Consider the following 18,225-nt stretch of genomic DNA (forward strand, 5'->3'; position numbering starts at 1 on the left):
TAGTAATCTAAGAATTAGATGATGGTAGTGGTGAGGGTGGTGGTCGTGGTGGTGAGGATGATGATGGCATTAGGGGTAAGAATTGTGGTGTTGAGGATGATGGTGGTAGTCATGGTGAGGATGATGGTGATGAGGATGGTGATGGTAGTCGTGGTGGTGGTGGTATCTGCGCTGGTTTGGCCTAGGTGGTGTTAATGGAAATGCAAAGGGCTGTAGCAACAACAAGTGCTTTTTGAGGTGTGGGAGCGAAAAGTCCCTGAACTGTCAGGGCCTAGAGCTTTCCCTACAGGGCTACCATTGAGGACAGATATCCCTTGAGCAGACCTGACCTTCCTCTCTGCCCAGCATTTCCCCGAAAGTTCTTCCTTCCTACTTGGGAAAGGCAGAGAGTGAAACATTTTCAAGTCCCCAGATCAGGGGCAAAACTGGCCCAAATTCTAATGTTACATTCATTCCTCCTGGATGGTCCTGAGAAAATCTCTGAGGCATTTCCTTGCTCGAATCTGAGCTGGAGATGTCATCCATTGCTGAGGAAGGATGGAAGGGTGGAAATGAGATCATTGGCCCAACTGGGCGAGGCGACAGTGGTCTTCACTTGACACCCTGGGGAGAGAGAAGGCAGCGTGGCTGCTGCCGAGGCCTCCTAGCTATGGGGTCTGCCCGGAGAGAAGACCTTCGAGCACCGCCCCCAGCTCCCCGTACTGTGGGCGCACTGGCGGCATCCTCTGTGGCCTCGCCTGACCGTGAGGGGCCACCGCGCTGTCCGGCCCCCGGAATCTGTCCTTGCAGGGGGAGGAGCCTGAGGAGAAGTACAGCTGCCCCGGGGACGCAGAAGCTGACTGCAGCCGCCCTGCTCTGGGCGCCGCAGGTTGCCAGGTGTCATCGAGGGGCCGGTGGCCATGGTGAGGACAGGAGACTCAGGGCCGCGCTTTCCTTCATCCAGCCAAGGGGCAGTCTTGCTGCCTCTTGCACAAGTTCCACACACGTGCCTGAGCACATCTTGAGGTTTGGCCTTGGAGCCGGAATGCCGGGCACCACAGGCCGTGTTTGAGAGACTGCTGTGTCTTTGCTTATTCCACTAAAGCGGTCACGGGTCCCCCAAGGGGCTCAGAGCTTCCTCTGCCGCTTGCGTCCCTCAGACCATGGAGCCGGGATCCAGGCATTGTAGTTTCAAAACCAAACCGAGCATGGCGTGGTGACATTTAATTTAGTGCTTCTCATTTCAGAGCCCTTAAAAATATTAATTAGTTCCCATAAAACCCCAGGAGGCATATTATTCATATCTGTAGCACCTTTCATGCTAGTCCGTAATGGTCCTTTTTGTGCAGTAGGTGGGAAAGTGAGGCTGAATCATTTTTTCTGCAGCCCCACCGGAGAAGACCTTGGTGGAGCCGAGGTCAGCAATTATGAATCTCTAATTTTATGGATGTCTCTGAGGAATGTCAACCCCATGGTCTTGCATGTGATTTGGGAGAACAATACTCCCCTTTAGGACTAATCTCAGGGGGAGGTGGACCGACCTTCCCTGGAGCTGGGACTTTGCAAACCCCAGTTCATTTGCCGCATGAAGGAGGGCAAGCTGAGAACAGCTGTGCGCGAGCAGCGGGAGTGAGGCGTGGGCAACAGTGGGAGGCACTTGTCATGTTCCCTCAAAAGGTGCCCAGCGGCCTGGGACCATGAAGTGAGTGCAGGCCCCACAGGGTGGACGGCCTACTGCTCCTGGGAGATGGTGTGGCCTGTTCATATTTTAGGGTGCCTCGCCTCTGAGCAGCTCTTCACCACTGTATGTTGGGGTTTCTGAACCTGAGGAGCAAGAAAGCCACTGTAGAAGGATTCATGAAATTAGGAGGCTCCCTGGTATCTGGGGTTTAGTTTGGGGCCTTCTCTTTTAACTCACTTTCTGATTTCATGGTGTGCTTTGTGCGGTGTGGTTTTGGAGGACGTGTGTCCAAGTCATCTCGAGAAGATGTTCCCTCTCTGCCCCAGAAATGGATTTTCATTTATCAGCCACCCTCATCTCGTTTCACGGGGTTAACCAAAATTCAGCTGTTTAGAGCATTAGGACTCTGTGCCCTGGCTCTGTCTTACTCAGAGCACAGATTCGTGGTTTATCAGTGACGAGTCAGGAGTGCTGGCCTGTGTTGTTCTCTTCAGTGTTTACCCTGTGGGATTCCAGAGGAACAGGTAAGTGCCCGCCACCTAGACCCAGCGATGTCTGTGGGCACACTTCCTAATACTGCGCTGAGATTCACTCGTGTCACTTCAGCATCAGATAGGATTCATCCTTTTCCTCGTCTCCTTACTGAGTGTTGTCATCTGTCACTCGGAAGCTGCTTGCTGGTGGCTGAGCATGTCGTGAAGCCGTGGGAAGGGTGTGGAGCCGGTGCCGAGGGACACACCTGAACTGTTAACCGGGTCTGCCTTCGTAGGACTCAGCGCTGTCGGTGGGACTGACACGGCCACACGGGGACACAGCGAACGCTGTGTGTCGGCCAGAGAGGGAAAAGATGGTCCGTCCTGCGGGTCTGGGGAGGAGCCGTGCACCAGAGCTGGTGCCTCCGCAACACGTGCGCTGAGCCCCCACTTCGACCCGGACCATCTCCCTGCGGGTCAGCCCTTCAGAGCCCCCACGTGGGGGACCCGCAGCTCTGTCGGCGTCAGATGAACGCACGCTGCCTTGCTGTGAAAATGAACTTGACGCCTCACATACACGTGCGCGTCCTCGCGAGCCTCTGGTGTGGCACCCTTATTTTGTGAGCAGCGTTCTGGCCCATTTGGAGGAGACTTGGGGAGGGAAGACCACATCCTCTAACCGCTTATTGTTCACGTGTGTTAATGCTGTTGATGTTCGTAAGTTAGTTTTAGGTCCTGCTCATTCCCTGAATTCCTTCCATTCATCAGCGAGAGTCCAGGCAGGAGCCGGTGGGGGCTCAGCAGGGCCAGCATGGCGAGGAAGACAGGGCAGGCAGCCTCCTTCCTCTGTCTGGCACTTTCTGTCTGTGCTGCTCTTGCCGCACTGGCCTGCAGCTTCCTGCATTTAAGCAAAGCATCTCTTCCACGTTCCAGAGGGTCTTTTTCAGAAGGCTTCAGTGTTTCCAAGAAACTCTTGTCATCACAGTGGTTGGACCTCTTGCTCATTGTGGCCGTGCGGCAAGCTTCACTTACCCATCTCACGTGATCTTCTCGTAGTTCCCTAGGAATATTGGTTGGATGGATGAAGTTCCACAGCCCCCTCTGAAGGGCTCATTATCCCAGGTTTACAGGTGGAGAAACTCTCGGGGTCACTTGTCCAGGGTCACACAGCCTTTCAGCGCAAACTCAGAGTGAGGAAGGGGGCATGTATCCCCATATTCCCCTGAATCCACGGTGAGTTTCTTCATCTCTTCTCCCGCAACAGGCCCGGTACAAGCAGAGCCTCGACCCAACTGTGGACGAAGTGAAGAAGCTGTGCACGTCCTTACGCCGAAATGCCAAGGAGGAGCGGGTCCTCTTCCACTACAACGGCCACGGGGTGCCCAGGCCTACCGTGAACGGGGAGATCTGGGTCTTCAACAAGGTAGGAGCACTGTCAGAGGTTTGTGTGAACCCAGTCCGTTTCTCTTGCTGCCCCAAACTGTGTAAGTGTTGGTGGTCGGCCGCGGTCCCGTTCGCCCACGGCTCCGTTGCTGGTCACTCCGCTTCCACAGACCCAGACACAGTGAGGTTGGACCAGCGCCATGGGCCGGCCGTGTGGCAGGGCGTTGTGGGATCATCTCTGTCTCAGCCATGAGCTCTGGGACAGGCATGGGGAGCGTGGCCGGGGAGCGACCGTCTGGAGGCCACGGCGTGGTGCCCGCGGTGTGGTGCCCAAGACGTGCCCTTGTGCTTCTGCTGCGTGGGTCGCATGGTAACCAGGTTTCTCAGTTCAGTTAGAGTGTTCTTTTAAGAATCAACAGTTTTGGGGGCGCCTGGGTGGCTCAGACGGTCAAGCGTCTGCCTTCGGCTCAGGTCATGATCTCAGGGTCCTGGGATCGAGCCCCGCATCGGGCTCCCTGCTGGGCGGGGAGCCCGCTTCTCCCTCTCCCTCTGCCTGCTTCTTCCCCTGCTTGTACACTCTCTCTCTTTCTGTCAAAAATAAATAAAATCTTCAACAAAAAAAAGAATTAGCGGTTTCCTTAGGGAAGAAAATGGTGCACAGATTCCAGGGAGCTCACACCAGGCCACCTGCAGACGCAGCCTCGGCCCTCGCCAAGGTCCCGCTGCCGGCCTCCTGCAGCTCCTTAACCAGCGACGGTGGTGGAAGTGGGAGGTCGGCGACCCCTCCCGACATCTTCCTGGCCTGGAGTGGCGAGTTCCGCCCCACCCTGCGGTGCCGGCATGCGGGTCCCTCGGAGCCACGGCCACGCGCTCTCCTCATCCACTGGGTGGAAGGCAATACCTGGAGGTGTGCGGTGTTTGGTGCCACGTGGCCGCCGGCCAGGGGACAGAACGCGCCTTTGGAACCCCTGGGCCCCTCCCGTGGCGCAGTCTCCCTCCTCCCCGCCCAGGTCACGGGCACAGCGGATTTCGAGTGTATCATGACCTTGCCTTCCTTTACAGCATCCCCACATTTGCGTGGCTGTCCAGGCGTGTTGGGGTTTGGATGTTTCTGGTTGGCAAGATTGGGATCTTCTGTGCCTGCTTCTCCCGCTCCATGTTACACTCTGAAGATCCGTCCCTGCAAGGGTGCCTGGTGCCCTTCCCTCAGCCCCACTACCGGTGTGGGGACATCTTAGGACCTGCTTGGTGCCTTCAGTGCAGGCAGACGTCTGAGTGGTTCCCGTTGTTTTCCTAGACTGCCCACCTTCCTCCCCAGCACTGTAGTCAGGACTTGATTTTTCTGTGCAGTGTTGGGGGTAATATGGGTCTCCCCGGGGCTGTGACATTGAGCACCTTCTGATTCGTTGTTGACCGTGGAGTCTTCCCCTTCTTGAAGTGCATGCTCCTCTCCATTTTTCACTTGGGTTAGTGTGTCATCTTCTTATTGATTTGAAAGAATTCTTCATATTCTGGACAGCAACCCTTTATCATTTTTACGAATTGCGAGTGTCGTCTCTGAATTTATGGCTTGGATTGTTGGTTTGTTTCTGCTCTCTTAATGGTGTCCCCTCGTGGACAGCAGTTCTTTATTTTCATGTGGTCATCTTGGTCAGCCATTCTTTATGGTGTGGACATTTTGTATCTTCTTTAAGAAGTCTTACCTCATGCCAGGGTTGCAAAAGTATTCCACTGTATGTTCTTCCAAGAGGGTTGTATTTTTATCCTTAAATTTAGGTCTTTAATCTACCTGAAACAGATTTTATACATACTGTTAGGTAGGGGTTCATACTCTGTTTTTTTGTCCCCCCTTCAATGGATACCTACCTATTCCATTACTATTTAATGCCAACTTCGAACAAAATCAGATTTCCACAATGTGTGGGCACGTTTCTGAGTGCTCTGTCCCATGGGCCTGCCTCTGGGCCAGGAAACTATTTTCATGAGTGTAGGTTTCCAGCTTGGTATTTAGGGAAGCAGAGTCCCCCTTTTGTTCTTCAGTTCTTCTTGGCTGTTCTTGGCCCTTAGATCTTCCTTTAAGCTAGTGAACCAACTTGTCAATCAGTTGATTAATGGTGGGGGAGACTCAGCATCTTTACAATGATGAGTCTACCAAACTATACTCTCTTTAAGTATCAGTAGTATTTCATAATTTCACAAAAGTTTGCATCATTTGTTAGATATATTCTTGGGTGCTTTATATTTTTGGTGTTATAAATGTTTACTATAAAATTATATTTTGTAAGTTTTTACCGAGGTGTATGGAAAGGTGGTTGATTTTTGTACATTTATTTTATGTTTATCAATTTTGCTGTTCTCTTATTGTTCCTTATAATTTATCTGTACACACTTTTTTTGTTTTAATAGACTCTTTGGTAGGTATAAAACAGCAAATTGTTCAAGAAGTTGAACATCGGTTCTATAGTGTCATTTACTGAGGGCTCATACTCACATTTTCCTGCCTACATCAAAATTGTGTTCCCATAAGCAGTCTTTGTTTGTTGGCTTTGTTTGGATCCAGGATCCAGTCCAGGTTCATGCACTGCACTTGTTCATCATCCTTTTTGGTGTCCGTGAATGTAGATCAGTCTCTGCCTTTTTTTCTTTATTTTTTAAAGTGAAATTATCTTATCTTTTTGTAGTGAGTTACACATCAGTCTTTTTATTAATTTTTATTTAATTTTTATTTTAAAGATTTTTATTTATTTATTTGACAGAGAGAGAGAGAGCGAGAGCAGGAACACAAGCAGGGGGAGTGGGAGAGGGAGAAGCAAGCTTCCTGCCGAGCAGGGAGCCCGATGTGGGACTCGATCCCAGGACCCTGGGATCATGACCTGAGCCGAAGGCAGACGCTTAACGACTGAGCCACCCAGGCGCCCTAAATTTTTTTTTTTAACTTTAGAGAGCGAGTGAGCATGTGTGTGTGGCGGGTGGGGGAGGGGCAGAGGGAGCAGAGCCAGACATGGGGCATGATCGCACGAACCGTGAAATCATGACCTGAGCCACAACCAAGAGCCGGACACATTAACCGATTGTGCCACCCAGGCACCCCTTATTTTTTCAATTTTTATTTAAAGATTTTATTTATTTATTTTAGAGAGAGCACAAGTGGAGGGTAGGGACAGAGGGGAAGGGAGAGGAAGAGGGAAAGATTCCCAAGCAGACTCTGGGCTAAGCACAGAGCCTGACACGGGGCTCGATCTCACGACCCTGATGAGATCATGACCTTAGCCGAAATCAAGAGTTGGACGCTGAACTGACTAAGCCACCCAAGTGCTCCTAAGCATCGGTCTTTTAAGAAATTATTATTACTAACAGACTTTAGGTTTTGGAGCAGTTTTAGTTTTGTAGGAACATTGGGAAGTACCGAGCGTTCCCATGCACTCCGTCCCTCCCCTGTCCTCGCTGGGGCGTGGGCGTGGACGCTCGCTGAAGTTCATGATCCCTACTGACACGGTGTCGTTAGCTCCATGGGGACCCACTCTTGTGCTGCACACTCTGGGTCTTGCCAGATGCACGGTGTCATGCGTCCACCATTACCGTGTCATACAGGACAGTTTGCCTCCAACCGCCGCCCCCCCTCAACAGCAGCCGCAGACACTCACGGTCTCTACCGTCCCACCGTTCCCAGAGTGCCAGTCAGCTGGGATCATAGTCTGTGGTATTCTCAGATTGGCTTTCTCCAGCTAGGAATACGCATTTAAGGTTCCCGCATGTGTTTTTGTGTCTTGATGGCTCACTTTTTTGTACCACTGAGTAACATTTCATTGTCTGGATAGACCCCTATTGAAGGACATTTCCGTTGCTTCCGGGTTTTTTTGGCTATTGTGAATGCAGGTTTTTGGGTAGACATGAGGTTTTTACTAATTTGGGTACATACCTAGGAGTACATTGCTAGATCAGATGGTGTGTTTAGCTTTCTGAGCAGCTGCCAAACTGTCCACCAAAGGGGCTGCGTCAGTTCGCCTTCCCAGCAGCAGTGGACGAGAGTTCCCGGGGCCCCCGTCCTAGTGCTAAGCATTTGTTGTTGCCAGTGTTGTGGAGTTTAGCTCTTCTAATTAGGTGCACAGTGGTGTCTCACTGTTGTTTGAATTTGCAATTCCTTAATAACATATGATGTGGAGTGTCTTTTCATCTGCTTATTGGCCATCTGTATACTTTCTTTGGTGGGGTGTCCATATCTTTGCCCACTATTTTTTTTCAGTAGGGTGCGCGCTCAGCATGAAGTCCAATGTGGGGCCTAAACTCACGACCCCAAGATCAAGACCTGAGCTGAGATCAAGAGTCAGGTGCTCAGCCAATGAGCCACCCTGATGTCCCTGTTTTGCCCACTTTTAAATAGGGTTGTTTTCTTATTCACTTTTTAGGATTCTTTTTATATTTTGGATGCAAGTCCCTTATCAGATTTGTATTCTATAAATCCTTCCTCCCAGTCTGTGACTTGTGTTTTCATTCACTCAACAGTGTGCATCGACTTTTTGATGAATCCAGACCAATTATTCTCTAGAATGTCCCACATTCCAAATTAATTTGTTTTGTCTTAAGTTTATATCAGACTGGACTGAAAGCAAGACCAAACTTCATGCCATCTACAGGGATGCACTGTAAATACAAAGAAAAAGGTTGGACACGAAAGATGTATTGTGCAAATACTAGTTGTAAGAGAGCTAGGATGACCCTGTTACTAATCAGAAAAAGGACTTGAGACACGAGTGTTACCAGAGGTGAAGATGGACAATTCACGATGACACGTGGTCGGGTAAACCGCCCTGGACGTGTATATGCCTGATGGGAGAGTTCAGACTACACAGAGCAAGAGTGCTAGAACCAGAGAGAAAGCAGCAAATCCACAGTCCTAGTTGGAGCTTTGAAGAACCATCTATCAGTAATTAGTAAGTTAAAACTCAAGTTAAAATTACAGATAAAATTGAAAATTAAAAACTTTCTCACAAAGAAAACTCCAGACATGGTATGTTTTTTTGGTTAAAAAGAACTCAGTTACTACTATAAAAGACTGAACGATACTGCCAGCCGCTCTGCACAGTGAACATAAACCTCTGTCCAGTCACTGCAGAACGTGCACACTCTCCAGCACAGGCAGTGCATCCCCGAGATGGGCCACGCGCGGGTCACTTACGTGTGTCCCTCGGGTCTGGAGGGTCAGCATCATACAGAGTATATTCTCTGACCACAGAATTTGGAATTGCAGCATATCTGGAAAATCCTCAAATACTTGGAAATTGAATAACACATATGTCAAGAAAGGTATCACAAAGGGAAGTAAAGATTATTCAGACTAAACAGTGAGAATAGCCCTTGCCAAAATTTGCAGGATGCACTTAATGCAGTGCTTGCTTGGAGATGTGTACCCTGAAATCTTTATATAGAAAGGCAGGAAGGTTTGAAATTACAATCTCAGTTTCTACCTTAAGAAACTAGAAAATGATGGGCCCACTAAGCTCAAAGCAAGGAGAACAAGAGAAGTAACAAAGAGCACAAATCAGTAAAATAGAGGACAGGCAGTAGAGAGCTGACCGCTAACATTTTTTTTTCTAAACGGACAAGTCTCTAGCTGGATAGATCAAGAGGAAAAGAGAAGACAGGACCCACATTTGGAAATGAAAGAGCGGACATCCCCACATATCCTGCAGACATAGAAAAGATGAGGACAGATTAATATTTTATACCAATAAATTAAACAACTTAAATTAGATGGGAAATGCCTTGAAACATACAGCTTACCCAAAGTGACCCAGAGTGAAATAGAAAACCTGAGTAGCCCTGTGTCAATCAGAGACTTTGAATTCATAGTTAAAAGTCTTACAGCTTGACTCATGGATGAGTGGATATTTTTCCTTAAAAATTATTTTACCAGCAAACTGTTCCTGATCAGTATATGTAAACTGTAAGGGAAATCCTAAAGGGAAAAAAGGCATTTGGGAGTGTTCTTTGTAAAGCATGAGGCGTGCAGGTGGCCAGAACTGAGGATCGAGTGTCCCAAGTCTCTACTGCACCCTCATCTGCCCACACCAGGGACTCTCAGGGTCTTAGAACTTAAGAGAAATGCAGGTGATTCGATCCCGCCCACGATGACAGAAGCCCCGGAGGGGCCCAGAGGTCTGTTTCACTGCCCACCCCGCCCCCTGCCATGCTGATGCAAGTGGGTTTGAGAACTTCTGCTCTATAAATCCGGTTCTCTAATAGGATAAGACATCTGAGAAATCAGTTAAGGTTTTATCTCTTAGCATGAGGGGGATCATATTTTTTTTGAACTTTGAAGCTCTTGTAAAGAAATAGTCCCAAGTTTTCAGCACTTCTCCTTAAGAAATAGGATCTTTACTGATGGTCTTCCTTCAACTCTTACAAACACCAAGTCCTAGAATCCTCAGAAAATAAAAGTCAAGTTTACAATAATTAACAGCTTTTTTTTGGACCCTGCTGCACTCTCAATATGGATAGAGTAACAATTATAACAAATGATAAATAGGATCTGGCACAAATGTTGCTCTTTAAAATTACAAGTGTATGTTTTTTAAAATTGCATTTAAAAACCTCTATGATGCATCTTTCAACAAGATCAATAATGAACTGTATACTAAAGCAGAATGAGAACAAGAATGTCACTATTGGATAGAGAATGCAGTTTTCAAAACCAGTAAATTCTATTATTTAAATAATATTTATTTAGAATTACTGATGGAGTAAACGGTTATTTAACATTATAAAAGGAAAAACAGAGGAAGGGTCCACAAAGCCAGTGAGCCTTCAGCCTTGTGGATTTTGAGGGACCGAGAGTTTGCCTGGGGCTCCCCCTCCAGAGTTGTTGACGGCTGCACTTGGTCCAGGAGCCTGGCTCTTCCACACCTCACATATCTGGGCCATCACCTCCCACTAGTGGGTGATGTGTTTGGAGAACACCCTTTGGAAAGAAGATGCATCTTCTGCTGCCCCCTCTCCTCAGAGAACGGCTGCAGGCAAACCCCTTTGCAGGGCAGGGGACTCAGGGTGACATGTGAGCTCAGAAGGAAGCTCACCGCCCTGGGCGGCTCTCCAGGAAAGCCCTCAGGAGGGGGCTGCGTGACTGTGGCTGAGACTTCCGACTCACACTTGGACATTTTTGGGCGAAGATGCCCTCAGAGTCTTCTCAGAAATGGGGAGGTGCTTCTTGCGAGGTGCACTGCTTCCCCTGGGAGCCCAGGGCCGCTCTCCCCGCCTCCTGTCCTGGCCCCGTGCTTGACTCAGCCCCGGAGGACAGTCTGATGAAGCAAGGGGACCTTTCTTTTTCACGTTTAATATAACCTGACAGATGAATTGGATTGTAATGAATAAATTATCTAAAACCCATTTCCGTTTCTTTGTTCGAAATGAAAACATGGCCTTTAGTATGTTTTTCAAGAGAAAGGAGAGATGCTTTGGTGAGGAATTCTCTGAATGTGTAGCTTTGGTGGGGGAGAAGCCAGACGTCTGCCCGGAGGGCCCTGGGGTGTGCAGCGGCCTCCCGCACAGAGGGGCCTGCACTCGTCCGGCCTGTACAGCCGGTTCCACTGAGGTGACGCGGGACGGGAGAAACAGCTGTGCTTTGGCCGCTGGTTCTGTTCTTTGCTCCTGCCGCTGTAGGCCCGGCCTGAAGCCTGACAAACTGCCCAGGGTCTTTCTGAGAAGGGAAATGAGATCTACGTGCTCACGTTCTAATAAGAATTCATTCTCAAAGGTCATTTTCCTCAGTGCGGTTTAATAGAGTTGATTTTGTTTTTCCCAGTGGGTATGGACTTCCCACATCTGCAGTCTCACTAACCCGAGCACACGCAGCTACGGTTTCAGATCAGATCGCCTCTCCTCAAAGGTAGAGGTTCTCACTGGGACAGGATCCCCCTCAGGACACATTGGCAATGTCCAGAGACCTTGTTGCTCCACAACTGGGCAGGGACACTGCCAAACATCATGCAGTGCCCGGGGGGGGAGGGGGCACACTCAGTGATCGGCCCCAAACGCCCCCAGTGCCAGGCTGGGAGGGTGCAGGGAGGGTGCTGGGGAGTGGGCGCGGAAAGGGGCTCTCTTCCCCACTGTGCCCCAGACACCTCTATCCACGTCCCACTCTGCCTGGTGGAGCGCTTGCCGAAGCTTACACGGCTTACACGGGTAATGTATAATGCCTGTTTGTTCTAAAATATTGGAAGAATGTAGAAGTATATCATAGTCAACCTTGGAGATTACCCTTTTCCTCTTTCCTTTTAGTAGTTTGTGTGCCTTTTTATCTTTTTAGAAAGTACAAGTAATTTCTGTTATAAAAGATTCCAAGAGAACAGAAGTATTAAAGGAAACGGATAATACACCTTTGCCCCAAAATGCACACTGTTACCTCCCCAGCCCTTAGTAGTTCGATCCTTCTCCCTTCAGTACTGTTTCTATGACAGACACTTCCCGAGTTCCCATTGGGTGCAGAGCAGAGCCCAGTCGCGCATGCTTCACACACAGAGCCTTTTCCTTTTCTTCCCACAAAATGGTATGTTGTCTGTGCGATGTTCTAAGACTTGCACTTTTTAAATCATAATAAGTCTTTGATATCTTCCCATGTCAACCCATAGCAATGAGCCCAGTCTTTTTAGGGCTGCATGGTGTTCCATCATGTGGATGTATGGACATTCTTTTGCTTAATGGTCCTTCCCATTGAAAGTGCAAGGATCCAGGCTAGGCTGTGATGGTCCACGAAAGTCGTTGGGGCTTGCTGTGGCCTCCTCGGGACGTGGGGCCTAGGCCCCTTCCATCCGACACTCCCCTTCTGTCCCTCTGCTCTTGTCCTCTGCACGGTCAGAGATGTCTCAGCATGTCTACATTCCCACAGGGGAGAGAGAGAGGAAGAGGTGAGCAGGAGGGTAGCACTGATAATTTGGACACATCGCTTCTGATCATGTCCCATTGGCCAGAGTTTGGCTGCAAGATCAGACTGAGGTGCAGAGGAAGCTGGGAAATGTACTCAGCGGGAACTTGCATTGGGGAAGCAGAGGGAGGAAAGACAGATTAGACGAACTGTCTCCTCCATGGTGGCATTTAGATAGCTGTCAGGATTTTACCAGCTAGAGTATCGTATATCCTTGTACACACATTTCTGCATGCAGATGCAAGTATTTCTATAGGATGGACACCTAAGTCAAAGGGATGTACATTTTTTTTTTTAAAGATTTTATTTATTTATTTGAGAGAGAGAGAATGAGAGAGAGCACATGAGAGGGGGGAGGGCCAGAGGGAGAAGCAGACTCCCTGCCGAGCAGGGAGCCCGATGCGGGACTCGATCCAGGGACTCCAGGATCATGACCTGAACCTAAGGCAGTCGCTTAACCAACTGAGCCACCCAGGCGCCCGGGATGTACATTTAAAATTTGTATGTACTACCGAATTGCCTTCTAAAAAAGCTTCCCGGGCCGTGTGGGGGCTCAAGTCAGTTGAGTGTCTGTCTGACTCATGATTTCGGCTCAGGTCATGATCTCAGGGTCATGACATCAAGCCCCATGTCGGGCTCCATGTTCAGCGCTCAGCAGGGAGTCAGCTTGAGATTCTCTCTCTCTCTCTCTCTCTCTCTCCCCCCCTCCCTCTGCCCGTCCCCCCACACATGCTCTCTTTCTAAAAAATAATAATAATAACAACAAAAAGCTTCCTTATTTTCATACCTACCAACAATAAACTGGTGCCTTGTTGAACACATCCTGGTCTATTCATCTTCTTTTTTTTTTTTTTTTAAGATTTTATTTATTTTTTTGACAGAGAGACACATAGCGAGAGCAGGAACACAAGCAGGGGGAGTGGGAGAGCGAGAGAAGCAGGCTTCCCGCCGAGCAGGGAGCCCGATGGGGGCTCGATCCCAGGACACCAGGATCATGACCTGAGCCGAAGGCAGACGCTTAACGACTGAGCCGCCCAGGCGCCCTGGGCTATTCATCTTCTTTATTTCTTTCTACCTTGCTGGACGAAGACAGATACATAAATAGACAGATGGTTCTCATTGTAATCTGTGTTTCCATGATTCATCGAGAGCGTGAAACTCTTTTCATAAGCCTTCATCATTCCTGCTTCTGAGAGTTGTGTGTTTGTATCCTTTGCCTATTTGTTTCTTATCATTGTTGGTCTGAGCAGAAACTCATACCCATGTACCCTCTAAAAATCCTGTCCCGTGTGTTGTACCCACTTTGTTCTTGAATTGCTTATCATTGGTGTGTTGTCAGAATTATGTAATTTTTGTGTTTCTATATTTCTCCTTAAGACTTCTGAGTTTTGTGAGTAAGAGGGCTTTCTTGCACCAAAATAAATAAAAATCTTTGATTCTGTTTTTATATTTAGTTTTAAAATCTATCTTGATTTTTTTGTATGTAGAATTTCAGCAATATTGAATGGCTAGTAGATTTTATAGTGTCACTTATGGAATTATTGTTCTTCCTTCACTGAGTTAAAATGCCACCTTCATTATAATTATATATGTGGGTCTATTTCTGGATGTTCTTTTCTGTTGATTTGTTTTTCTTGCCCTCCCTAATACCATCCTGTAATTACCATGGATTTATAGTATATTTAATATCTGGTAGTGCAGGTCCCTACTCATTATTCTTTATTTAAAAATGGGTGCGTGGGTTTTTTTTCTTTCTTTCTTTTTTTTTTTTTTTTTGTGCTATTCTTGTGTATTTCTCTTCTGCACTAACTTTAGAATCAGCTTGTCAAATTGCTGGTATTTGGACTGGGCTAGCGTTGACGCTATAGACTCCTTAGGTTAGGCTTGATGTATGTGGAAGCCTCGGTGAGCAAGCTCAGGGACAGCATTTCCAAGCATTTTCGTTCGTAGCGCAGTGATGACCAGCCAGCCACAGAGGAGGCAGGTCAGCAAGGCGAAGCGGCCCAGCGTCAGCAGAGTGGGGTCCCTCTTGGGGTACAGATGTCCACTCCCTCACGCACACATACCTGTGCTGTCTGGACGTGGCCTCATCCCATCTAGGTGGACTTAGATCTTGTCCTTTGCTGTGCGTTTCAGGAAAGCCTCTGCCAGCCACCTCCGTCACAGACTTTCCTAGGCCCTGCTGCGTACTCTTGTCTTCTGCCCTGTTTTCCTGGCGTGTTCTCACCGCCCTCATGGTAATACCGGAGGCGGTTACTGTGGATCAGCTGCTAGAAATGCAGTCCCCTTCACTGCACGCGTGCAGAGCTGACTGATGCCAGCTTCGCCAGGGGAAGGGTACATGAGGGGGGTGTTCCCTGCAGAAGGGTCGCTGCAGACTGTTGCCTCGGAGTGAGGATTGTCCTCGTTTCTCTAGTGAGGTGAGAACATCCTGCTCTGCGATTACCAGTCATCTCTTGAGTGTTTTCGAGTACTGAACAGGACAGTGTGTCCAGTAAAATATTGCACTTAGTGGATTCATGTTAATAAGTTTCTGTTCTGTGGTTTGAAAAAATCAGAGTGCCAAATCACTTGCATCCTTTAAGTGTGATTTCCAAGTCATCTGGAGGATTAAGTGCTTATAGGCATCTCTGAAATAGAAGGTACAATGGGGAAAAAATGCAAATTTTAGCCTAGGCAGCTCCTCAGAGCATTTCCCTGGTAAGTGAGGTGCATGGTACATTCTAGAAGCACAGACAAGTCACAGAGGAAGATGGCGAGCAGGGAAAGGGGCACATGTACGTCCTTTAAGTGTGTAAGAGGAGGCCGTGGTTTGGTTCCCAGGGGTGGGAGAGGAAGGTAAATGATGAAGCCCTGCTGGTAGGACACGTGGAGGGAAATCCCGCTGTGGGCAGGAGCCCATGTTTCCAGGAGACAGCCAGCCGCTGAACCCAGCGGTGACTGCTGAGGAGCTTCCAGGGCCGCCGTCCGGCACTCACAGGTCTGGGTACAGAGGCACGCGGGCACACCCCAGGGGCTTAGTTTGCTGTGATTGACCGCATGTACGAGCGGTGACTCAGCCCTCCGTGCCGCCTGGCCCACCGTGTCGTCCCTCCCTTGTCGTGCAGGGGCTGGTTGGCGGTCCTGTGCAGGAGGCGTAAGTCACGCGTGCACTGTGTTTTGTTTTCCAGAACTACACTCAGTACATCCCTCTGTCCATATATGACCTGCAGACGTGGATGGGCAGCCCGTCGATATTCGTCTACGACTGCTCCAACGCTGGCTTGATCGTCAAGTCCTTCAAACAGTTTGCCCTGCAGAGGGAGCAGGAACTGGAGGTGAGGCCCCCGCCCCAGGACTGCTGCTGAGTTTCCCGTTTCCTCCCAGCGGGGGGCGGGGGGGCGACTCCCTCAGCGTGCTTGGGGCGCCGTGGTGGATTCTGTGACAAGGAGCTGGAGAGGCACTCGGCACGAGCCTCGGGCTGCATTTTTACATCTCATTTTATTCTGTGTCATTTTTAGTCTAAACATTAATTAAGTGATAACATTAACAGAGTTGATTTGCACTCCAGTGGTCTCTGCCTCTGAGATAAATGTTAAAGTAAAGCAGACACATCGATTTTAGGAGAAACGGACCCATATCTGGGCATAGCCATCAATTCTGCATCTTTGTTATTGTCCCCATCGTGTGTGTGTGCGTGTGCGTGTGTGTGTGAAAAACACCCCACTGAGCTAAATACAGAAAACGAACTCAAACATTTGCCATCAGTCACTTCTGTTTGAGGAGCTGGAGAGCCGGTGCCGCGTTCTGCTCACGAAGAGACATTTCACTCTGTTGTTTTAGTTAATATTTGATGTTTGAACCAAACAGTGAATTCTGAAGAGAAGTTGTAGAGGCATTTTCAGTTAAGACACCTCCATCCTGTGGTTTGCGCGAGAGCGTGGGAATAAAATATTCTGCAGCCTTGAGGGGATGACGAATTCCGATTGGTGGCAGTGCGGGAAATTCTCAATTCCGGAACAAAAATGGTCCTGAGTACATGTTTCCTCAAGCCTTTTTGGGTCTATTCAATTTTAATGTATTGTTGTGCTTTTCATGTTTCATCAGAGGATGTGGATGAAATAATCAGCAATAAAATTTGGAATTCTATGTGGTAGAATTTAAAATTAACATGTCATGCAGTTCAATATTTTATATTTATAAATGAGGTCCCTGTGCAGAACATGGCATAAGAGTGACTGATAAATACGGTGCCCTTTATCCTTGGAAATGGGGCCCAGCTCCACGAGGCATGATTTTTGCATTCTGTAATAAGAGAAGGGGAAGACCACGTTTTGTATCATCCGATTATTACCATGGTTTTAGGCTTTTCATCCACGTTTACCCAAGGGACAGGTTATCTAATGAGCACTAAAGACTCAGAGCACCTAGAGCTGATTTGCTTTTCCTCACATTCAAGTAATAAATACTGCAAAAAACGTTTTTCTTTTTTACATTTAAAATATGTAAATGAAATGCCAAAGAATGCTGCCTGATTTTTATCCCAATTCATGAGCTTCAGGGTGGTAAAGGAAAAACAGTACATCTGCCTCCACAGAAAACAGCGAGGTGGACGTGGCCTCTCCCCTCGCGGCCTGAGGAAGGCGGGCGCTTCCCCAGGCATGGGCCTGAGCACCGACTTCCCCACACGCTGTGGGTCTGCCCTGTCACCACCTTGTGCTCTCTGTATGTCGCCAAGCCTTACTCAGCCTTGGAAACTGTTCATTTTGGTGAGCGTGCCAAAAAAGGTTTCAATGCATCTTTTTTGGGGAGAAAATGTTTAATTGACTAATTCCTCATGGGGGAGAGCAAATGAGAAATACATTATCTGAAGTGGCAAATAGATGGCAGTACAAAGTTATACCATCTGTTTTATAATTAGCTCTTTTATCTTCCTTCTTTTTTTTTAATTACAGTGTAGATAAGTCTTGTGTTTTGCCATCACACTTACTATGATTGGCTATTGTTCGGTTGGTCTCTTGCATAAACAGTGGAAATTAAAATGATAAAATTGGTTCCCAGCTAATATCTTAATGTTTGTTTTAGTCATTTTAAGGTGTGCTGTACAAACAGAAATCCTGTGTAGTCTCTTAGCTTTATTCTTTTATGTAATTCTTACCCACTCTACAGTTGGTTACATTCTTTGTCAACTTACAGTACATTGTAACGGCTTTATTGGGTAGGTGATGACACGTGAGCTGAAAGAAGTTGGCAAGTGAAACGGTTTGTGCCAACATTTAAAGAGTAGAGGATGCAAGCGATGGCACAAAATGCATGAAGATGGTTACTTGGACCGGAGAGCCTCCAAGGTGTAAACATGAGCACAGGTGTGAGGGGCGTGCGTTTGGACAGGTGGCCGTTGGCGCTCACATTTTCTGCGGCACCTACTGCCTCTCCGCAGGACCGGGGGCGCCCCCGAGGAGCGTTGCCGGTGCGGTAGAAGCTCCCTCCCCCCGAAAGCACAGCAAAAGTTACACTTGCAACTGGAACCGCATCGCGGAAAACACATTGTCTGTCGCTCAGTCATCTGTACATTTTTCGTTGTGTCATGTTACTTTGTAATTTGAACGTTAGAGTCAGTCTTCAAATCTCTGTGCTTGCAATGTTCTTTTTAAAGTAAGTAGTTTTATTATTACCAAACGAGGATATGCCATGATTTTAGAGATCAGATAGCACAGAGGGCCAGTGATGGTTGAAGTAGGCCCCGGCCCCACGCATCCCAGCCAGGGCTCCGCTCCCGAAGGGAACCTCTATTTCTGGTTCCTCTGCTGAGC

At 48.3% G+C, this 18,225-nt stretch overlaps 1 protein-coding gene across 6 annotated transcripts in view; it reads left to right on the top strand.

Annotated features, from left to right (window-relative positions):
* The window catches only part of RPTOR (regulatory associated protein of MTOR complex 1), a 319,684-nt gene that overhangs the window by 122,881 nt on the left and 178,578 nt on the right, over nucleotides 1–18,225 (top strand). For all 6 annotated transcript variants that reach the window (XM_064582472.1, XM_064582474.1, XM_064582473.1 and 3 more), the window contains exons 4-5: nucleotides 3,398–3,556; nucleotides 15,604–15,750. In XM_064582472.1, the coding sequence (XP_064438542.1) occupies nucleotides 3,398–3,556; nucleotides 15,604–15,750 (306 nt within the window). The remainder of the gene's footprint in view (nucleotides 1–3,397; nucleotides 3,557–15,603; nucleotides 15,751–18,225) is intronic.

The sequence above is a fragment of the Mirounga angustirostris genome, unplaced genomic scaffold (assembly GCF_029215605.1).
Source record: "Mirounga angustirostris isolate CCGP_5_RB_7025 unplaced genomic scaffold, mMirAng1.0.hap1 SCAF_17, whole genome shotgun sequence".
Lineage (NCBI taxonomy): Eukaryota > Metazoa > Chordata > Mammalia > Carnivora > Phocidae > Mirounga > Mirounga angustirostris.